The sequence below is a fragment of the Colossoma macropomum genome, unplaced genomic scaffold (genome assembly GCF_904425465.1).
Source record: "Colossoma macropomum unplaced genomic scaffold, Colossoma_macropomum, whole genome shotgun sequence".
Classification (NCBI taxonomy): domain Eukaryota; kingdom Metazoa; phylum Chordata; class Actinopteri; order Characiformes; family Serrasalmidae; genus Colossoma; species Colossoma macropomum.
In genome coordinates this window covers 23,135,237-23,159,334 of record NW_023494789.1, presented here as the reverse complement: position 1 = coordinate 23,159,334, position 24,098 = coordinate 23,135,237, and the positions used below count along the sequence as shown (strand labels likewise).

Below are 24,098 nucleotides of genomic sequence, written 5' to 3'. Positions count from 1 at the left end.
TTTCTTTGGGGACTATTTTGCCTCAAAATGCTGGGCATGTATCCCTCCACTATGAATGGATTTAAAAATACATTTTAGGTCAAAATCTTTTTAAAACTATCATAAAACTATGTCTCAGACATCAGACTGGCTGAATGTGTCCATTTGAAACTGACACCTAATGCCCATCTGGCCCTTAGTGTCCATGCTGATGTCCAGAACATAATTCGTTATGATGATAACTCTTTATGAAAGCTTCATTCTTCTTGATATTGTCATCATGAAACATTTAACAGTGTTTGTGCTTTTGTTTAACGTGTTTAAACAGGGATGATCAGTGTGGAATGTCAGCCGGCAGTTGGAGTCGTTAAGCAGACCACAGAGATCTCCTGCTCTTTCAAGAAGACTTTTGGAGCAAGTGAAATTATTATTATTATTGCAGTGTCTGTAACTAAGAGAGGAGAGACAGAACCATGGTTCTTGTTCATGAATGGTTCAGTGAAAGGAGATGGTCGAATTAAACCTCCATCTAGAAATGATCCATCTTTACTGCTCACTGATACTGCTGTCTCTGATGAAGGCCAATGTGACTACACTGTAGTGACCAGTTATGGTATTGCAGAAGATGGGACATTCAGGATCAGCGTTACAGGTGAGAGTTGGTCTTATATAACATCAGAAATGCTTGGGGTGAAAATATAAGTACAAAATATGCCCCATATAAATCTTACTTTTTTGTTAGATAATTTGACAAATATTTGAGGAGGATGAATCATTTATAGAAATATTATAATGTGGTATACAGTTCAAAAAGTCTACACATCTCTTCTAAAATATATTTTTTCTATTTCTTCTGATAATCTGCATTTGTGAACAAACAGTTAACCTTCACCAGAGGGGCAAACTGTAACATTCACAAACACAATTAAACTAAACTAATTATGAAGCTGTTTAGCAGTCAAAATACAAATAATGCTGCATACGGGCAACAAGCGAGCTGACGCTTATTGAAATAAAGCATGAAAAGTCCTGTATGAGCTGGATTAGTTTTACTGTGCAAGGTTGTAATCTGTACATGATTTGACTGATTTGTACAGGGTGAGGGATCTGTGTAATTTCCCCAAGTTACTCCAAAAACCCAGTTCGAAGCGTCATCGCACAGACATTCACATCTGTATTATACGGAGGCGTCACACTTGCAAACAACAACTCCCAACAAAACAGAAATCACGTTGCCTTTGAGATATTTAAATTTTCTTTTTCCTTATAATTTTGTCATCACCAAAAATGCTGTGGATTTCAGTAGCCTTGTCATGAAGGATTTAACAGTTTAGCAGTTAGCCTCGTCTTCAGGTTGCAGAAAAAAAAAAAAATGAAAGCACTGTTTTACATTTTTATACCTGGTTTCATTACATGACTATGATGTCAGTTTGAACACTATTACTGAGGGAGCTAATTTCACTCCCAATTTATTACTTAGTAGGCCTGTAAAAACTGGACATGGTAGATTCATACTGGATTAAAATAACAGATTTTGTTGGTGTTCACTCAAATTACAGCTAAACTAATATAAACTACTCCAGTAGGGCTTTGATAGTTGTACAACACTGACGCTAGCAGACTGTTTTTAACTGGTTTACACTTTATATTCTCTGTAACTGAATATATTCTGCCAGCAATACAGTAGGCTGAGTACAAACCTGGTCCTGGACTCATGCTCTCCCTCCTTCAACATTCCTGCCATTAAATATTAAATTAACCACTTCTTGAGGAGAACCATTTGTTTAAGAGCAGGAAGAATGCAAAAACATGCAGGACCATTATTGGCAACCGCTATTCTGTACCAGTTCAAGTGCTACACAGCCTTTTAACAGGACTCACTTAAAACTGCACATATTTTTTCCCTGTTTAGCCAAGTACAACCCACCGTCCATCAGCTCATGGCCAGAAATGATTGAAGATGGCGGCCCTGCTGACCTTTACTGCAACGCTAGTGGTGGCTATCCGGCAGGAGCCATTCACTGGTTTGACAGCACCAACACCAACTGGACGAAGAGCGCCACACTAGAGATCAGAGAGAGAGAGGACAAACTGGTACATCTGTCCAGCAAACTGACCTTCGCTAAGATCGACTTGAGCTGGGAGTCTTTCAGGTGTGTCGTTCTCAACAGCAAATTCGTCCAAGAAGGAGAGACCACGTCCCATCTGAATATTAGAGGTAACTGTTTGATTTCTTTCAGGAAGTTTTAGCAGGAAAGTTATGTGAGGTGTGAAGATGATCTGGGGGTGTGTTAATTTGATTTAACCTCTCCAGGCTCGGCCCACAAATGTAGATATTGTTGTGAGATTGGACAAGCTGTTGTGATTTAAACTGAGTCTGTTCTACAGTTTCTCATTAGGTTGAATGAATAACTGACTCTAAATGTAGGTATTATAATATAAACTGAGTCTGTTCTACAGTTTCTCATTAGGTTGAATGAATAACTGACTCTAAATGTAGGTACTGTAATATAAACTGAGTCTGTTCTACAGTTTCTCTTTCGGTTGAATGGGATTTTTTACCAGCATTCTGTAAAGCTTAGGACAGTTATGTTTGTGGGCGGAACTTGGAAGTAGGAGTAGATTATTGATAAAGCATTTCAGTATAGGGGTACAGATGTAGGATCAACTAAATTTCATCCTAAACAGGATGTTAACACATCAAAATTCAGGCTGACCCAACGTCTCCTTACAGGGTTAGTTAGCTCAGATTATGATATGATAAGGAAACAGGAAAAGCATATCCCTGATTCTAAAGGTGTTTATTCAGACGTTATCTAACCAAAGTCTGTCTTTTCACACTAAAGCGGCCAAAAAACCTGAAAAATATAGTTCTTTAGTTTGTTTTAGGCAAGTGAACAGTACTTAATACAAATAATACTTATTTAATACTTGGACATAATACTCAACTTTATAAACGCAATAAAATATTAGAGATTAAAGAATACAGTCTTGGCCGAAAGTGTTGGCACCCCTGAAATTTTTAGTATCTCTCCCAGAAAATTATTGCAATTACACATGTTTTGTTATACACATGTTTATTTCCTTTGTGTGTATTGGAATAACACACACAAAAAAAAAGATCATTTCATGCAAAACTCCAAAAATGGGTCAGATAAAATTATTGGCACCTTTTCAAAATTGTGGGTAAATAACTTTGTTTCAAGCATGCGATGCTCGTCCAAACTAACCTGTGGCAAGTAACAGGTGTGGGCAATATAAAAATCACACCTGAAACCAGATAAAAAAAGAGAGAAGTCGACTCAGTCTTTGCATTGTGTGTCTGTGTGTGCCACACAAAGCACGGAGAACAGAAAGAGGAGAAGAGAACCAAAATTGTGGAAAAATATCAACAATCTCAAGGTTACAAGTCCATCTCTAGAGATCTTGATGTTCCTTTGTCCACGGTGCGCAACATAATCAAGAAGTTTACAACCCATGGCACTGTAGCTAATCTCCCTGGACGTGGATGTAAGAGAAAAATTGATGAAAGGTTGCAACGCAGGATAGTCCGGATGGTGGATAAGCAGCCCCAATCAAGTTCCAAAGAAATTCAAGCTGTCCTGCAGGCCAGGGTGCATCAGTGTCAGCACAAACTATCCGTCAACATTTGAATGAAATGAAACGCTATGGCAGGAGACCCAGGAGGACCCCACTGCTGACACAGAGACATTAAAAAGCTAGACTACAGTTTGCCAAAATGTACGTGAGTAAGCCAAAATCCTTCTGGGAAAACGTCTTGTGGACAGATGAGACCAAGATAGAGCTTTTTGGTAAAACACATCATTCTACTGTTTACCGAAAATGGAATGAGGCCTACAAAGAAAAGAACACAGTACCTACAGTCAAATATGGTGGAGGTTCAAAGATGTTTTGGGGTTGTTTTGCTGCCTCTGGCACTAGGTCTAATGGCCGAATCCCATTTCTTACTTTTACCCCTACCCCTTGTTTTCGAGTGTCTCCTTCCCCTTGAGTTACAAGGGGTAGTGGTTGAAATCTTCCCTTCCAAAATGGGACAACCCTCAAATAAAGAAGAGCATTATTTCATTAACAGGCTACTACCGCTGCTCTGTAGGTGACCTTGCCAGTCTGCAATGATAGCAGAGGAGGGTTCAGTAACCTCACTGCTGGGCTTTAGTTACATTTAGGACATCAAATGCCTTCAAAGAGGGAGGGGTGCAATAGTTGTTTATCATTGTCCACCACAAATTTTTTGGTGAGATGAAGCTGAAGTCAGCTATTCAGCAGCTTCTTGTTTGAATTTTCCCGTTCCACCTTAAGTGGAGCAGCAGTTACATTCTGCTGCTTCAGGCATCAGTACTGCTGGACTATTTAAGATGGAATGGGAAATTTAGGTAGCTAGCTACCAAGACATTGGCGTACTATTAGCGATTTTTATGCTTGTTATGAAAAAAAGGACCATAATATACTGAAATGACATTAAACTAAAGATAATACAAAAGTTATTGTAATTTTAATAGAGAAAATTGTCACATTTGTGTTTTTCTTTGTTCGCTTGCGCAGCCATCTTGCTGTTCTTTTCTCATAACACTGTTTGGAGTGTGATTCTGAAAAACCTCAGTTTGGGCCATGTAGCCATGATGCTTTGCCCTACCCCTCTATCTCAACAACAATCAGGACACCCTACCCCTAGACGTGAACATGCAAAACGGAGGGCTAAGGGCTAAGTGATTGGGGCGAGGGGTGAAATGGGATTGGGCCAACATGTCTCTTAAATAGTCCACAGAATGGTCTCCGCACTGAGGAGAGTGAGACCTCTGCTGACATGGAGGGGAACTGGCAGCAGATGTGACAAACCTGTTAAATTTATAAGATCCTTCTCTCAACATTTAAATCGTTAAATGGCCTGGCTCAGCAGTATCTTAGTGAATTAATTCAGTCATACGAACCCAAATGTACGCTCCGCTCACAAAACAACAGCTTACTGACAGTTCCTAGAATTAGAAAAACCACAGCAGGTGGTCGAGCATTTTTCTATGTAGTCCCAAAATTGTGGAATCATCTTTGCCTAAGTCGCCACATGGGAGCCACCAGAGCTGCTAGAGTCACCAGAGCTCCATCTCCGTTGGCTGATCTGGACCATTTTGACCACCATGGAGCTTCACGCTATACAAAGCTGTGCAAACCTGACCTGCATGAACTGACCCTTCTGATGATGATGCTGCTGCTGTATAAACTTAAACGATCTAATTAATCATTGCTCCACCTCTTTTTTCCACGTTTTGTATTCTAATATTTTATACTAACACTGTTTGCTATCTGGTGTGGATCAGAGGAGGGTGGGTACCCTTTTTGAGTCCTGGTTCCTCTCAAGGTTTCTTCCTCTTGCGCTTAGGGAGTTTTTCCTTGCCACTGTCCCCATTGGCGACGCTCATGGGGGCTCGGACCCGGATTTTTCTGTAAAGCTGCTTTGTGATAATGACTATATAAATAAACTATGACTTGACTTGACAAATAGTTAAAGTTGTGTTGTGTTTTTTTTTCTGAAAAGTAACACACTTCTATACTCTTATTTACACACTAAAATAACTATAAGTAAACTAAGTGATTCCATCCATCATCTAAACCGCTTATCCTTCTGGGTCGCAGTGGGGTGCTGGAGCCTATCCCAGCTGTCATCGGGCGGAAGGCAGGATACACCCTGGACAGGTCGCCAGTCCATCGCAGGGCAGACAAACAGACATATACATCCACACACACACTCACACCTAGGGGCAATTTAGCATGTCCAATCAGCCTGACTGCATGTTTTTGGACTGTGGGAGGAAACCGGAGTACCCGGAGGAAACCCACGCAGACATGGGGAGAACAGGCAAACTCCACACAGAAACGACCCTGGTCACCCGGCCGGGAATCGAACCCAGGCCATTCTTGCTGTGAGGCGACAGCACTACCCACTGCGCCACCGTGCCGCCTTACTAAGTGATTCCATTTCATTTTATTTATTTTTGCAGTGGATAGTTTTGTTTTAGTTTTCTGATGTTTTTATTTTTGTACAATTGTACAAATCACAAGCTCACATTAGTAACAGCCGCATTAGCCTCTAAAACAGTTCTGGTTTGTTGACTGTGTTTATGATGAGGTGGAATGTTGGGTATATTTGATTTTTGGCTGCTTTAAATACCAAACACTCATGTTTATATTCCATTCCACCTAAACCTGCTGTTGAAGACACGTTATTGATCGAGGTTGTTGCACAGTGTCTAAAGAAGATCACTCTTTAACGCTGGCTCAGAATTAAGTTGGCTATTTTTTTTTTCTTTTTTCAGCCGGTCCAGGCTTTAAGTGGGGCATCGTTACTGTTATTGTGTTCGTCTTTGGCCTCATCATCCTGGGACTCTTAATAGCCCTCCTGTATCGCAGAAGACACGTTTAGCGTAAGTATCAGCAGCACTCAGACAGAATGACTGTCACACGATGTTTTTCTTCTCATTATGAATTAATCAATTATTTCTGTGATACATATATCTACCTATTCAACCAAAAGCAGTTTAGCCACACCCACTCACACTCATATACATATGTCAGTTTTAAAGCCACAGCAACAAAAACAGCCAGATTAAGGGAATAAAGAGGCGTGGGAAAATGGTCTGTTTTTTGGGTCATAAAAGTGGACTTCAGGGAGGTTAAAAATAGTAAGATATGAGCCCTCTGAAAAAGATTAATGTGCTCACTTTGTGCCAGTTTTTGGCTTTGTACATCTGAAAAGCTTTTTTAGTTACAGTTCTCAGAGCTCTGCTCTCCCAGCATTTAAGGAAAATTCAAAGCGTGTTGTTTTCCCAGCTTTATGTCTGATTCTGTACTTTGTTTTTTGCTGTATTACTATTATAAGGCCCGACTAATCGTTGGCTGTAAAATCTTTCCAGTGAAAAATTTCTACAAAAAGCACAGATAAATATTGTATTGTAAGTTTTTTTGTCAATATAATCACGTGTAGACAATTTGATATATTTTTTTGCCTGAAACTTTAGATTAGCTGCTTCCCATACGCTACATTTTTCTTGTTGGTCCATTTATAAAGTATGTGTGGTTTTATGTACCAAAAACAGTTATAACTCATGTTATAGTATGTAAAGCAGTCGTGCTGAAACACTTCTTATAACTTCAGTGTGAATGGGTCAGGCTAAACTGCTGTAGCCTGAATAAGTGACTATATATAATTGTATTTCTTTTGTGACGTCTTGAAAAAACTGTAAATTCAGTTTGGGTTTTAAGTTATGGGTCCTTTAAAGTTATATTTTAACATTACTTTTGTTTTATGTTGTTTAAAATCTTAAAAGTCGAAGCTGTTTATCAGCCAGTAAAGCACTGTTTAACTAAAACTACTGCAGTCTGTTTAATATTTGACTACATTAAATAATTTTTAGCTGATATTATCGGTTATTGGAATTTTATCTCAGTATCGTATTGCTGCTAATTTCCATATCAGTCAGGCTTCAGTGCTGATTTTTAATTTTAGTAGTTGGGCTGTAATTTCACACCAGTTTTGTGCACTTATTTTAAAGATAGAAGTCAGGAACCCTTCTGCTGAACCTATTCTGAATGTGTTCCTCACACTAACTGGCCTCTTCACTAAAATCACCTCCTTGTATTTCTCATTGTTCATTTTAACAGATCCACTGACCACATGGTTTCATTTTGTAGTTCTACAGTTACAGACTGTAGTCCATCTGTTTCTGGACCCCCACAGTGCAGGTATTATTAGGATGGTGGGTCATTCTCAGCACTGCAGTGACACTGACGTTGTGGTGGTGTGTTAGTGTGTGTTGTGCTGGTGAGACTGGATCAGACACAGCAGTACTTTTGTTGTTTTTGGAGTGGAACATAAAGTTAAAATGGCTGCTGCAACTCTCAACCCTGCCTCCAGCGTCCTTCCTGAGCCCGGGGTAGCACAGACAGTGCTACAATAGTGCCGAAACCCGGGAGCTGGACGTGGACCCGCCAAGGGAGTCTCCACTGCAGACAAAGAAGCCATCTGGACACTTGTCCACTGGGATCACCCGGGAGGCGAATTAAAGTGGCCTCGCTGCAGGACCAGAGGCAATGCCTAAGAGGGGGTGCTGGGGACTAGCCTTCCTGCCAGCTCTCAAGGCCATCATCGGGGCCCAGGGGACGAGTGCATGCCACACCCATCCTCTGCAGAGAACACACTTCTGCACATTTTAATGCTCAATTACTGTTTATTTGCTGAATTTAACATTATTGGGGAAAAAATAAAATAAAGTGCCCTGTGCAAATGTTATGGCACATTTTTATTTTTAATATATATAAATACATTTAACTCAGCAAATAAGTACACTAAAATGTGCAAAAAAATGCCAAAGTTCTCTGTAGAGAATGTGTTATGCTTCTTTGTGCTTCTGCTACTTTTCACTCACGACATCAGCAACAACAAGGCAGCATGCCAAATGAAAGCGCTCTATTGAGAAACTGCCATTGTCTGTCCTTTGTTAACTCTCTTCCTTTCCTCTGACCAATGCCCGTCCTCTTTCCATCTGGACTTTCCAGCTTTGTAGATGGGACTGAAAGTGAAAACATGTCTGCTTCCACTGGAAAGTTTCAGTGACTTGATTCACATTTAACACCAAAGTGCATTTTAATGGTGATTCACAGACATGTAAAATTCTCCTGAAAATGAAAATGAAACTAAGTATTCTTTTCTTTATGGTGTTTTCCTGTATGCGCCTAAGAAGATAATGCTCAGGCTGATGCGGATGCTAATGAAGCAGGTATTCTTCAGACTCCTGTTAAGCTGTTCAGAGCACCACTGAAACAGGCCTTCGCCTGCACAGATTCTCACATGCTTCATCTGATGGTTCTGTTCCTGTATTCACTATCAAGATGATATTTTAGTGTGTTTGAGAAATGTTTTTTTTACGGTAGTTTGAAAAATACTATTATTTTTCAGCCTTTTTTCAAGGAGTTATTCTGATAGAGACTCTTATTGTGAAGGCAGGGCTAGCTTTCCTTGGGGGCAAAAAACTGTCCTTTTGTACAGTGTACGGCAAAAACAGCTGGTTAATAAAAACTATGACTCGTGCAAAAGCTGTGTCCCATTTAATATCAGTATGTTTTATCCTCAGCCTTTCTGTTCTTTAGATTTCTTTATTGCTCCATGATGATGTTAAGAGGGGTTCTTGATGTTAACCAAAGTGTTTTTCTCTGCAGGCAGTACACTGGAGCACAACAGAGAAGCTGAAACGAAGATGTTAAATTCACCACCGTCTTGAGGACATCGTTAAAGGAGAATTTCAACATTTTTTCTAGCTTACTCTCTTTTGCGTCTGTAGGGTACACTCAATTTCCATGGATAATAATTCATGCATTTCTGTGATGAAACTAAACATATTTATAATAGAAGTCACACTGCAGGTGCTGAAGCAAATTCCCATTATCTGTTATAAACCAAATGATAGTCTGTATTATAGACCAGCTTCTGTTATTTTGCTAAGTACATTGAAGTGCATTTAAATTATTATTTGTGGCAATCAACACTACATCACAAATCCAGGAGAAAGAGAAAGAGAGAGAAAGAAATGTAGGAACTGGATGAAACACTGCTAGTTCCTAAGACTGAACTTCTGTGATGTCGTCTCCCCCTCTGGGGAAACTACACTTGGGCTCTCCCTGGCTCCAGCCATTCACACCTCACTACATATGCCTGTTGATGCCTGCCTTCATCATGCCACCCTGAGCTACCACGCCAAAGGAGGCTCACCAAGATACCTTGTCAATGCTGCTCTCCAGTGGTGGCTCCTCTTGCTGCCTTGCCTGGGGTGGCAACTACTACTGCAGCTGACTCCCCAGTTCCTGCTCCCAGGCCCGATCTAGTTCCTGAGGGAAGGGGTGAGGGAGGGGGATTCAGCTGGATGAAGTCTGCAACACTAAATGCCACTAAATCTTACACACTGCACCTTTGAGCCGGGTGGTTCTGTCATGTTGCAGAGAAACACTACTTGCATTTTTCCTGGCTCCGCCCACTCACAGCACACTACTGACACTTATAACTCATCCTAGGACTATTTAGACTCCTACGTATACCTCTTTGTTTTGCCTGTTATAAATCTCTGTGTCTTACATGAGATCTGATGTGACGTGAAGAGAGGTTATGACCTCCTGTGCTGTTGATTCAGGTTGTGGTGTTTGCGAAAGCTCTCAACCAAAGTGGAATTAAAACTTAACTGAGGCCTCAGAAGGAAAGCTCCAGTAAATAATACGCAGCATATTGACATTCGGTCATTAAAATGACGACACACCAAAAAATTTAGTGTTATCACGCAGAAACACATGAAGGAAAGAAAAGAATGTGTTACAAGATTGCAAATATGTTTCTCTGTAACTGCCCTGCTGAAAAAAAGACCATTAGGATTAATGGTGATGGCTGAATACTGACTACACTGTCCTAAATACATGAAAAGTAAGACATTCTGAATACATTTAGAATACATTTTGGAAAGACACATTGGAAATCGTTTTTTATTTAGTTATACTGTTTGCTGTTACTGTTTTGTTTATGTTTTTATTCTGTTTCATGAAAAATCTGCCTGTCATTTAAAAGAAGTTCTGAAAATTGTTAACATTTTTCTCTCTCACCGTCTGCATTAGTCCACTGCTGCTCCAGAATCCCCCAATCAGGACAGCACAACGCCCATATTAAACTTATTACCCGCAAACACATTCAACACTGAGGGGATTATTAGTTCGATCAGCCCTCAGTAACACTGAGATTAATAACTGATCATCACATTGATTTATCAGTCTACTCAGTCTTTAGCAGAGCTTAGTAACACTGAGATTAATAACTGATCAGCACATTGATTTATCAGTCTACTCAGTTTGTAAAGAAGCCACCAATGGACTTTTTAGACGTAAATTAACTCTTTAGAGTTCGTCTAACAAGCATGTTTGCTATGTGCTGTTTGCTCATTCTAAAATGGTTAATAAATAGCATGGATGGTGTTTCTTTTAAAGATTGCAAATATTTTTTACATTTAGTGAGTAAGTATTCTAAAAGTTTTCTCCTAAAACTGTAAAAAGTAACTGTGATCTAAAAACTACATTTACAAATGTAACTTGGACTGAATACATACACTTAAGTTATGTATTCTGGATATGTTTTCCCAATACTTATATTCCGTTACAGCCCAAAACTGCCTGTAGGAGGCCTTTAGATCACATTAAGAAACCATCAGAGGCATCTGGAATCAGTCCAAAACTCCTGTTAAACCATCAGAATCCTTCACACTGTGATATCAACCCATGAGGAAAACACTAAATATCATTAGGAACCAGCAGAACCTTTTAATTATTTCTATGAATTTTTTCAGCAGGGTGAGGTTTAAAGGGCAGAACGGTCATTAGTGTCTAAATGTGTTCTTTGCTGCCCCCTGTTGTAACTTAATCTGAATTTGAATAGTCAGATATATTGATGACTTTAACAGCTTTTTTGCTGGAACCTTTGTTAATGTATAGATATTTTAATTGCCTATGAAGCGAGTGTGAAAACAGTAACCATAACAGCTTAAAGTATGAAAAGGGTCACCTCAAACTTTATCATGTTATTCTTTATTTTCTGACTTGTAATCTGAAAAAGCACTACTTTACAGATACAAATTACAGAAAAATGCATTATTTATGTAGCACCTTTGATCCCAAATCATACAATCCTGCAAATTCAAGATGTTTTAAATAAACAAATAACATTACTCTGTAATTTTAGCCCACACTTGAAGTGGAATTCCACAATTTTTCTAAATCCCTGCTAAATTCAGTGCATGAAATGTAAACAGAGTGATTCAGAGTGGTTTGGTGTGAAATGGTTCAGATTTCTTTACAGTGGTGATGATAGGAACCAGGGGTCGCCATGACTACAACACAAATATAGCCATTTTATTTACTATCCAAAACTACCAGTGAACCTACACGTCTTCTGCGTATATTATGGAATGTAGATAGTAGAAAATCTGAGATAATAAAATTTCTTTGAGGACTATTTTGCCTCAGCATGTATCCCTTTACCACAAATGGAGTTTAAGGCCAAAATCTTCTCAAAACTATCTTAAAACAATGTCTCAGTCATGAGGCAATGTATTCATAACCATGTCATGTAATAACCTTCCTAATGGAGCTTTTAGAGGTGGACGTCTGAAGATGCCCTAGCATTAGATTAAATAATGCTAGATCTAAAGGTTTAAACACGGATTAATTAATGTCAGACCTAACACCATAACCTTAGATGAATTAACGCTAGAGCTAACAGGTTAACATTAGATGAGCAAAAGCTTGTGCTAACAGTTTAATGACAGATAGCAGAGTAAATCTTTACTGTAAAAGTACAGTAATTACTGTAAGTTGCATTGTCTGGAATGTTAATGTAAATCAATGCACCACTGTAACCTTTTACAGTATGATCCTATAAAATAACAAACCAGTATTTTACTGTAAAATAAATACTGTAAGTTTACATCATTTTTTACAGTGTAATGACATTTTAATCAACTATATTATGTCCTGCTTAGTGCATGTTCCGGTGTGGCTGTGGCACAATCAGTTACCGCACCACATATCAACAATCTGATTGGTCGCCGCTCAATACATTTCCATAAAGTTCGTCCAGAAGGAGAGAGCAGAGTGATGATCTGTGTCAGCAATCTGATGTATCAGTTAAATGTATGTATATAATGTATATATTGTCACCTCACTGTAGTATAGTATAAAAAAAACTTAGGAAAAAAAGCAAATCATTTTGCTTGACGTCATTGTTCAAGGCACATACAGATTTTTGAAAAATCCAGAACCTCCAACCTAAAAAACTGGGGGCATGTAGGGGTGCATGTAGGGTGTGGGGGCATACAGTCAGCGAGATGCTGATCTTATCGAGCCAGTGGACTGCAGTGGTCTTAAACTATGTTAGTACTGAGGTTTTCTGCTGTGCTTCATCATGATGCCTGTTCCTTGCTGATGCCACTGTGTATAATATGGTGTGTAATATGGGCTAAATGTTAAATCTTCTTTCTCTGCTTTATTAGGCAAAGAAGTGTTTATCTGCACATGTTGGTGAGAACATTACTATCCACTGCACCCCTCTGAAAACGCTGCAGGATGGAGTGTACATGTATAGATGGCTGGACACACAACACACGTTGACCTACTTGTATAAAGACAGCAGTTTCACCCCCAAAGATCTTTTCAAAGGCCATTTAGAGACAAACAGAGTCTTAGAGAACTTCACCGTGTCCATCTTAAATGTGACCGTGTTTGTATTTTGTAACTTTTGTATTACTTATAACTTTTGCTGGCTTGGTGCTGTGAGTTGTTCTGAAAAGCCTGAAAGAGTCATTTAAGGGTTCTTTTAATTGTCAGATTCATCCTCTTGGGGAAGGAGGCGGAAACACAACCCATGCTACAGAATGTTCTTCCATACTTTGTGTGTAGTTGCACATTTCCACCAGAGAGGCCTCCAAATCCCCAACACTTACATAGTTCAGCTTTAAGGCTTAGTACCCAATCAGTATCGGTATTGGAAACTCAAGCTCAAAGTCAACTTCGTCGTTCCTTCTCACCACAGACATGTTTAGTGAGGAATGAAATATAGTTCCTATACTATTATATTACTGATTAAAACTTCATGTAAATATGCAGTTTTTATCACACATGTAACTGTCAACCTTTCAACCTTTCACATTTAAATCAAACTGTGGTGGGTCTTTAGAAAATGAACTGGGTATGAAAACAGGCTGATGTTCTTCAGAGATGTTGACTAACAAATACTGCTATCTGAGGCTGCAGCTACTGAAGCAGCTTCAGAAGAAACACTGGCACTGTGCATGATCAGGTTTAGAGGTGGGTAGAGGAGCCTAAATCAGTACTCAAGTAAAAGTATTGACAGTTGCATAAAAACATTACACAAGTTACGTACTGAGTACTGCAGTGGAACTTCTTAGAATGTTCAGCATTTAGCAGCATAGAAGCTAAAGATTGTGCATCTTTGTTGTTCTCTTTTCAGGGATTTTTTGGTCTAAAATACAAAGCTCCAAAGTCAGTCGATCACAAAGCAGTACAAATATTGCCACCATCAAAACAAACTGAAATTAAACACATAACCGTAATCAGTATCTACATATGAATGGCTAAATTCATACTAAATTCATGGATTTTAACTTTTTTTTTATTATCAGTCCTGCTGTGGATCGACAGCTGGTCTGTTGTGCCAAAAAGGGTCCTTCTATTGCTACAAGCTTGACATTTTTACAATAGCAGAACCCTTTTTGGTGCTATATAGAACCTTTTCCAAAAAGATTCAATGTAGAACCATCTACAGCACATCCTCCATCAATCAGAAGAACCATTTAATGATGAAAAGAACAATTTAATTATGCAATTCTTTGTTCTATATAAAACCATCATCTTTACTAAAGAATCCTTGTTTTTTTTAGAAATTTTAAAAAAATTCTTTTTAAGAGTGTAGTTTGTTTTGTATTTTTGCACTTATTGTCTGTCTGCTGCTGTTCTGTGTTGAAATGTAGCGCCGTGTTCTGGAAAAACTACACTGACACTAAAGCTGACTTTGACTTTGGAAACTAGCTTCGACCTGGAGTTCCAAATTTGAGTATAATGTCAACCACAGAATAATAACATGGCTTCAGATATCTGAACAGGAAGGCCTGTTGGTGCTCAGAAGCACATGCACAAGTTGATTTGGAAAGACGGGAAGCATTTGTGTACTTTGTGATCTTTAGTGGCTTTAGTGCAGGCTGTTAGAGAACACAGTGTTCTCTGTTCCTCACTCAGACCCTCATAGTTACTTTCTGTTTTCATTTGACTCAGTGGTTGAAGCTTCTCGTGATTTGTACAGTCAGAGTGTCAGCTTTGTGTGTTCACGCTGAATTAGTTTGAGTCAGAGAAATACTGTATATCTCACTTAAGGGTTTAGGGTTAAAGGGATCCTTCAGGCAGTGCCACTTTTATTCCTAAGGAAATTTTCAATAGGTAGATCCTTAAAGGGCATTACAGCCAAAATGTCATCTGTTGTAAACAAGCCTAATCACATCCTAGAGTGGTCTCTAGAGTAAAATGTTCTGGTTTAAAAACTAGGCATCCTCCCCTCCTGAGGCCATTTCTGATGATTGATCTTGAAGGTCAGAGGAATTAAAGAAAAAAAAGGGATAGCGGATACTTAAGGGCAGCTGTTTGTTTTGGGCTGCTAGCTGGCTGATAAAGAAGGAAGCCAGACTGCCTAAAAGCTGGATATATCTCTTGTTTATTAGCCGCTACATCAGTGGCTATGTTAGCAGTAGGATGTATTCCCAGTGGTTGAATGATGTGCAGTGCATGCTGGGTATTGCCATCAAGCTGACAGCTTTCAATACTACCCACAAATGACCCTATTTCCAAAAAAGTTGGGACATTGTGCAAAATGTAAATAAAACAGAATGCAGTGACGTGCAAATCAGGTAAACCCTTTATTTAATTGCAAATAGTGCAAAGGCAACAATGGTTGAAACTGAAAAGTTTTATTTATTTTGAAAACATATGCCCATTTTGAACCTGATGCCTGCTACACATTCCAAAAAAGTTGGGACAGGGGCCTGTTTATCACCTCTTCTTTTGACAACTCAGTTTAAGAACTGAGAAGACACTGCTGTAGTTTTGAAAGTGAAATGTTTTCACATTGCTTGAAATAGGATTTCAGCTGCTCAACAGTTCAGGGTCTCCTTTGCCATATTTCTGTGCCAAATGTTTTCAGTGGTGACAGGTCTGGACTGCAGGCAGGCCATTTTAGCACCCGAACTCTTACTATAGAGCCATGCTTTTGTAATACATGCAGAATGAGGTTTGGTATTGTCTTGCTGAAATAATCAAGGTCTTTCCTTAAAAAGACGTTGTCTGGATGGCAGCTTATGTTGCCAAAACCTGTATATATCATTCAGCATTAATGGTTTCTTCACAGATGGGCAAGCCAGCGATGCCATGCGTACTAATACACCCTCAAACCATCATGGATGCTGGCTTTTGAACTATGTACTGATAACAAGCTGGGTGGACGCGGCATCCATGATTTCCAAAAAGAGTTTCAAAGTTTGTTTTGTCACCTCAGTCCATCTTAAACAAGTTCGGGCCCAGAGAAAGTGGCAGCATTTCTTGATTCTGTTTCTATGTGGTAGAAATAAGTAGAGCTTCAATTTGCATTTGTGGATGCAGCAACAAACTGTGTTCACAAACAATGGTTCCTGAGCCCATGTAGTGATTTCCATCACGTCTGTTTGTTTGTAATGCAGCCAGCCAGTATTGTATTTTTTCCCTTGAATACAAAGATTTCTCTGAATCTTTTTAATGATATGTACCATAGATGATGAAATCCCCAAGTTCTTTGCTGTTTTATGTTGAGAAAAATTATTCTTGAATTGTTGCACTCTTTGCCTGCACAGTCTTTCACAGGGTGGTGAACTCTCCCCATCTTTACTTCTGAAAGACTCAGCCTCTCTGAGATGCTCTTTTTACACCCAATCATGTTACTGGCCTGTTACCAATTAACCACCAGGTGTTTTTTTTTACCATTACACAACTTTGTCTGTATACTATTTTCAATTAAATAATGGGTTTAAATGATTTGCTTATCATTGCATTCTATTTTTATTTACATTTTGCATAGCATCCCAACTTTTTGGAAACATGATTTTAATAGCACCCTCTTGTGGGGAGACTTCAGACTGCTAAACATGAGGAGTGAGTTAGTGAGTTATAGTCCAGTGAGGCTGCTTGAAATTTAAAAACTAAGAATATAAATTATTTAACTTGCTTGTTTTTATATAACATAGATAGATAGATAGATAGATAGATAGATAGATAGATAGATAGACAGAAAATTTGACTAGGAAAAGACTGGATTTATTAGCCCAATAGGGTATGTCGAATTTGTGTAACGCTTGCTAGGTATGGTATAAAGATTGCAGTGCTAAGCAATAGAATACTACTTCATATGACAAATAACTAGTGATATTGGAGTGATGGAGCTATCCAATAATTTCTGGATAAGTTGGAGTGATCCACTGATCATCCAAATGCAACCAAATCCTCACAGCAATGCAATCCTTAGAGGCTTTAATGCAGGCTGTTAGTAGAGTACACAGTGCCCTCTGTTGTTTCTCACATGGACCCTCAGAGTCACTTTCTGTTTTCATTTGACTCAGCAAGTAAAGCGTCTTGTGATCTGCAGGGTTAGAGTGTCAGCTTTATGTGTTTATGCTGAATTCCTGCCAGTTTGAGTGAATGGAATCCTTTACGTCTCACTTAAGAATAAAGTTTAAAAAAGGGTTCCTTCAGATGGTGCTGTAGGAGAACCCGTTTTTTTGTAAACAAGCCTAAATCACATCCTACCATGGCACAGTAGCCTCCAGTTTAAAAACTATGCATGCTGGGTAATGGCATCAATGGCTTTCAGTAATACCCACAAAAATACTTGAGTGCTAATAGCACCCTCTTGTGGAGAGTCTTCAGACTGCTAAACATGATGCCGAAAGAAATGGCAAATTGTCTAGGGTCTAATTTACATATTCTAGTCCTAACTGTAACCAAGGCACACTGTCTCTACATGTTGCGATTTAGCATGAAGCATGAGCCTAAGCAAAAGTGTATGCCTAAGTCTAGTTCAAAACCCCCACTGAAGGCCAACTCACCTGCTGCCGAGTCTCTGAGTTACCTGGAAAGGGGTTGGTGCCAGCCAGCCCAAGCCTTGAGCCCGTGGTCGACCAGCTCAAGCCATGATAGCGTTCAGGTTTTATCAGTCAATGGAATTGGTGCTCCGACAAAAATCCAAAATACATGTAATAGGAGTCCACAAAGGGGAACAAGAGCATAAGAGAGAGAGAGAGAGAGATAGAGAGAGAGAGAGAAAGACGCGGGTCCAGCGCTTCCGGTTCCAACCAAAACCCTGTTTTCCCGCCGTTGGTCTCCTCCTTCCGGCTGAGCCCCATCACAATAAATAAAGGCATACACGAGGTGGTTGGTGCCCCCGTGTGGTCCCAACATGTATATATCAGTACCTGACCTCACTAATGCTCAATCAGATCCTCAGTTCCAACATCTAGTATAAAGCCTTCCCAGAAGAGTAGAGGCTGTCACTGCAGCAAAGGAGGACAAACTCCTTTTTAATACTCTTGATTGTGGAAGAAACATTGGAGGAGCGCGAGCTTTTGTCCACAAACTTTTGGCCATATGGTGTATATAGTCCGTTTATGCTTCACAGGAAGTTCTGCTCATAAGCCACTTAAAGCATGATGGGGCACAGGGATAAAGTGGATTATATGCTAGTTTTACAGTTGAATGCCCCTTTAAGCAAATGAGATGTGCAACCTTTTGAAATGTAATAATGTAAAGGTTCTATGTGAGTGGTTCTCAAACCTGGTCCTGCACTAACACTACCTTTCGTTCTATGTTCCTGCAAGTAAAGATTAAATTAACCAGTTCTTGAGTAGAACTGGGTGTATAAGAGCAGGGAAAACACTATAACATGCAGGAACATGACTAAGAACCACTACACCAATTAAAATGCTTTTGACAGGACTCACTTAAAACTGCATGTATTTTCTCTGTTTAGCCAAGTACAACCCACCATCCATCAGCTCATGGCCAGAAAAGATTGAAGAGGGCGGCCCTGCTGAACTTAACTGCATAGTGGTGGCTATCCAGCAGGAGCCATTCACTGGTTTGACAGCACAGACACCAACTGGACGAAGAACGCCACACTGGAGATCACAGAGAGAGGACAAACTGGTACATCTGTCCAGCAAACTGACCTTCACCAGCATCAGCCTGAGCCGGGCGCCTTTCAAGTGTGTTGTTCTCAACAGCAAATTCATCCAAGAAGAGAGCACATTCCACCTCAAGTTTACAGGTACTTACATTCAGAGCCAGTTGTTCATTCAACCTAATGAGAAACTGTAGAACAGACTTAGTTTATATCACAATATCTACATTTAGAGCCAGTTATTCATTCAACCTAATGAGAAACTGTAGAACGGACTCAGTTTATACCACAATATCTACATTTAGAGCCAGTTATTCATTCAACCTAATGAGAAACTGTAGAACAGACTTAGTTTATATCACAATATCTACATTTAGAACCAGTTATTCATTCAACCTAATGAGAAACTGTAGAACGGACTCAGTTTATACCACAATATCTACATTCGCCTCTCCCATTGAAAGCAATTGAAAACAAGGTGCCTCAAACCATAAAAAAATGCATTCAGTTTTTACATAATTTTGGTTTTGATTTCAGTTTAGTCTCAGTAAGTCTTATGGTTGTATTAATAGTTTTTGTTTCGCTTTTATTTTCTGAAATGTGATAGTTTTAGTTTAGTTTTTTTAGGATTAGTTTCAGTTTTTGATTTAGTTTTTTGTTTTATGATGATGCTTAAGCTTTGCTTTCTGAGAATACAGAAATGGTCCACGCAATGTAAGAACTAAAACTTTTGTTTTCGTTTGTTTTACAGTAGACATTATAGCTTTTAAATCGTTTTTGCAATAATTTTAGTTAACTCTAATAAAGCTGATGTTCAAAACTGATAAAGCAGGGGTTAGATTTTTAATTTTGGCTGGAGTGCCCCTTTAACAATTCGACACAGTTAGAGGCGAGTGTGTGATAATGTAGCCATGCTGTTTGTGCAATAGTAATTACAAGCTGGCATTACGTACAGCTGCATTAGCCTCTAAACAAGTTCTGGTTTGTTGACTGTGTGTATGATGAGGGGGAATTTTGGGTAAATTTGATTTTTGGCTGCTTTAAATACCAAACACTCATGTTTGTATTCCACTCCATCTAAACCTGCTGCTGAAGACACGTTATTGATCAAGGTTGTTGCACAGTGTCTAAAGAAGATCACTCTCTAACTCTGGCACAGAATTAAGTTGGTTATTCATTTTTTCTTTTTTCAGGCGATAAAGGTCATTCAGATCATTCAGGCACTAAGTGGGGCAGCATTACTGCTGGCCTGTTAGTCATTGGCCTCATCATCGTGGGACTCCTATTCGCCCTCCTGTACCGCAGAAGACCGCCTAAGTATCAGCAGCACCCAGAAAGAATGACTGTCACACGATGTTCTCCACGAATGCCTCAAATAGGGAAGTAGTTACTGTGCGAGACAGACTAGCCAAGCTGAAGTGTCGCAATACTGCAGCACAGAAATCGTACAGCTTGGCTCACTTTCCCACGGTTCTTGCAAAAGCAAGAAACCTTCAAAGCGTTCCCAGAGGACGCTCTGTCACACTCAGCTGCTATTGAACATCTGGAGTTACAAAGATGATTCAGATATAAACCAGAGACAGGGCTGTACAAATGCAGGCACTTGCCGACGTTTTGGATATGATGCGTTAAAAGGCTGTTGCCATGGAGTTTTTTGATATAGCATGTAAACACTTTCAAAATGGACATTTTGGCCCAATCCCATTTCTTCTTTTTACCCCTTGTTTTCGACTGTCACCCTAACTCACTTCCAAGGGGTAGTGGTTGAAATCTTGCCCTACGCAATGGGACAACCCTCAAAAAAAAAAATAAAACATTACTTAATTAACAGGCTACTAGCAGTGCTCTGTAGGTGACCCGGCCTGTGTTCAGTGATAACAGAGAAGGGAAAAGTTCAGCAACCTCACTGCTGGGCTTTAATTACAATTAGGGCATCATCTGTTTTTTGGTACATAAAAGCACAGAAACATTTTAAGTTGACTTTAGGGGCGTTAAAAGATGTAAGATATGAGCTCTTTGAAAGATATTAATGTAGCAAGCAGACATGTTGGCTTTGTGCTTGGTGGTGGATGCTGAAAAGCTTTTTTAGTTGCAGTTCTCAGAGCTCTGGTCTCCCAGTGTGTAAGGAAAATTTAATTCAGGTTGTTTTTCCAGCTTTACGCCTGATTCTGTATTTTATTACTGTGTTAATTAAAGCCCAACTGATCCATTGTTTGGCTGATGAAATCTATGGATTTGTCTGCATTTCCAGAAAAGCACACATAAATATTGTTTTCATGTATTGTTTTGACATTTTTGTCAGCATGTTTATTTGTAGGAGATTTCTTTCTTTCTATAATAAGGTTAAATCCAATTTGTATTTTATATTTTTTCATCTGAGGTCCACATATAACATTACAGTTCACCAGGCTGTTTTTGTTACTGTGCCTTTAAGACTGATATATGTAAATGAGCTCTGTTCTGAATGGCTGCCTCATATATAAAGCAGTCCTGCTGAAACATTTCTAATAACTTCAGTGTAAAAGGGTGGGGCTAAACTGCTATAGGCTGAGTAAGTGACTATATGTCAATGTACTGTTTTGAAAAAACTGTGAATTCAGTTTGGGTTTCCAAGTTATGGGACCTTTAAAGTTAGATTTTATATTATAGATTTTTAGATTTTTTGTTGAAGCTGTTTATCAGTCAGTAAAGCACTGTTTAACTATAACTGCTGCAGTTTGTTTAATATTTGACCACATTCAATTATTTTTAGCTGATATTATCGATTATTGGTATTTTATCTCAGTATCGTATTGCTGATGTTTTCCATATCGATCAGGCTTGAGTGATGATTTTCAATTTTAGTGGTTGGGCTGTAATTTCACACCAATTTTTTATTTTAATAACAGAAGCCCGAAGACCTTCCGCTCAACCTATTCTGAGTATGTTCCTTATAATTATTTTATTTTGGTTTCTGTAACTGTTTTTGGGCTCGGTGGATTTTCTGGTTTCTAAAATTCTTCAGAATTTCTGATTAATATCTTCATTTATAACCAGTTTCTTCTCCTCTGTTGTTCCTGATGCTCTGTGTTCTTCTCCCAGGAGTAAACCGTCTCAGTGCTGTTCTTTAGCTGTGATTGTGAGCTGGTGTGGTTTAGTGAGTGGGTTTGTGGGCTTTTGAATGTAAATACAGAACCACTCTGAAAGTACCAGACACTGTCATTTTCTACCCTGTTGGTCGTGCTTTGTTCCAAGTTAAATTATAGATGGCTTTATTATGGCCTTCTAATTACATGAACTACCTCTGTAGCACCACTGAAAGAACCGAAACCAGCACAAAACCAACTCTGTCCTCTTTCTAGAGGAAATGATAGACTGAAGTGGGGCTGCCGAGGCTACTCGGTTATGTCATTAAGAAGAATAATTTGCCTTCTTGATGCATCAGCAGTGATTAGTTCTCAGTTTGCATGATGATAAAGCACATTCTCATCCTCTTTTACAGTAAGAGACAGAGCCTGACAGGACACACTTACAGTTGTATGTAAAAGTTGTTGATTTGAAGTGAAATTAAGTGAACACATCCTCGTTAAACTTAAATTGGCAATATTCTGTAAATTTTAGTGCACAATTTCTATTTATTGCTAAAAAAAACAAAAGTTCTAAAGTGCTATATAAGTGCCAAAATGTAGCCAAGACTATTTTTTTTCAATGAAATTAAATGTTAAATGTTCATCTTTAGCTAAATGTGCAGTGGTGTATTCTCTGTAAAAGAGGTGTTAACTTATTTATATATTTTCACTTAGAAAATCACCAGAAACATGGAATTTGACCAGGGGCTCCTAAACTTGCATACAACTGTATATGTGCTTTTCTCTCAAAGTGCTCTTTTATTTTAGATATATGTTCAGATGTAAAGAGCCTAATGGATCGCTCACTCATGTTTAGCAGGCTGGTGATTCTCCAAGAAGGGACACTGTCAGCACTCACATAGCTTTAGTGGTAGTGATGTTTCACTTCAATGACACTGGAAATAAGGTAATAAAATGTACTAATTTGGGTACAAACGGCACCCAGAAAGGTTTTGTGCCCAAAAACGTGGAGTTACGGAGCTAAGGAACATAAAAAGGGAAACAAATAGTTTTTTAAAGTGTTTCAAAGTTCTCTCTGGACTCCAAGCTTTTTTATTTTATTTTTTATATGAAAAGGTTATAAAAAGGAATGAATATGCACTTTTTCCTTTGGAAAGTAATGTAGTGCACTTTTTTCTGACAGTGCATTTGTGCTAGTTTCTATTTCTCATGTTGTTGATTTTCTCAGTGTAAATAAGTGAAAACATCCTCTACAGCAACATTTTTGGGTGGGGGGTTCTGGGAAAAGGCTATAGCATTTTTAAATATGTTATTTTATGTTAAACTCAGCAAATGAATAGACATTGTGCACTAAAATTAGCAGAAAATGCCACATTCAAGTCCTTGTGAGTTCGTAAGTTCTCTGTAGAGGATGTTTTAACCTATTTTCACTAAGAAAATCAACAACAGCATGGAATTTGGCCAGGGGTTTTCAAACTTTTGCACATGACGACATGTGTATGGGATGAGGGTGGCCTGCCAAAGGCCCAAAACAAAGCATGCTATCTAAAACCCCCTAGGATACACTTTTATCTACTTCTGTGTTGATTCTAAACATACTTATAATAGAAGTCACTGTTCAGGTGCTGAAGAAAATTCTCATTGGCTTCTGTTACAAACCAAGTTACAGTTTTCTCTATTATAAACCAGCTTTCTGTTATTTTGCTAACTACACTGAAGAGAGAGTATTCTAACATTCTAACACTGGGCAGTCAAGTGGTAAAGGTTTTTTTTTGTTTTTTTTTGCTGATAAAACACTTCTAGTTCCATTCTTTTTTCCCGAGATTGAACTTCTGCTTTCTTAAAATCACTTCCTCACTTCTGCATTAACCATATCTTTCTTTAAAGGAACAGCTCATCTCCCCTGCCACTGCAGAGGAAAAATACACTACATGGACAAAAGTATTGGGACACCTACACATTACACCTACAGGAGCCTTTATGACTCTCATTCTAAATCCATAGGCATTAATATGGGGTTGGTCCCCCCTTTGCAGCTATAACAGCTTCCACTCTCAGATTTTGGAGAGTGTCTGTGGGAATTTTTGCCTGTTCATCCAGAAGAGCATTTGTGAGGTCAGACACTGATGTTGGACAAAAGGGCCTGGCCCACAACCTCCTTTCTAGTTCATCCCAAAGGGGTTCGATGAGGTTGAGGTCAGGGCTCTGTGAGGGCCAATCAAGTTCTTCCACACCAAACTCACCCA

The 24,098-nt window shown here is 39.0% G+C and overlaps 2 protein-coding genes across 2 annotated transcripts in view; both read left to right on the top strand.

Moving 5' to 3' along the window:
* Positions 1 to 23,630, top strand: part of LOC118808132 — a 58,020-nt gene extending 34,390 nt beyond the window's left edge. Inside the window, exon 10 of the transcript XR_005007263.1 lies at positions 23,475 to 23,630. The gene's annotated coding sequence lies outside the window, so the exon portion shown is untranslated. The remainder of the gene's footprint in view (positions 1 to 23,474) is intronic.
* Positions 1,930 to 20,566, top strand: LOC118807457. Its single transcript, XM_036569470.1, has 3 exons — positions 1,930 to 2,197; positions 18,635 to 18,931; positions 19,978 to 20,566. Exons 1-3 carry the CDS (start codon positions 1,930 to 1,932, stop codon positions 20,169 to 20,171), a joined length of 759 nt encoding a protein of 252 aa, XP_036425363.1. The 3' UTR covers positions 20,172 to 20,566.
* Positions 23,631 to 24,098: the final 468 nt, after the last annotated feature.

What these genes read in the sequence shown, in the direction of transcription:
- LOC118807457 (XM_036569470.1), top strand. Translation starts at nt 1,930, where the DNA reads ATGATTGAAGATGGCGGCCCTGCTGACCTTTACTGCAACGCTAGTGGT. An exon ending in GTCCCATCTGAATATTAGAG is followed by an intron (nt 2,198 to 18,634) that starts GTAACTGTTTGA and finishes TTCTCTGTTTAG; the next exon opens with CCAAGTACAACCCACCATCC. An exon ending in ATTCCACCTCAAGTTTACAG is followed by an intron (nt 18,932 to 19,977) that starts GTACTTACATTC and finishes TTCTTTTTTCAG; the next exon opens with GCGATAAAGGTCATTCAGAT.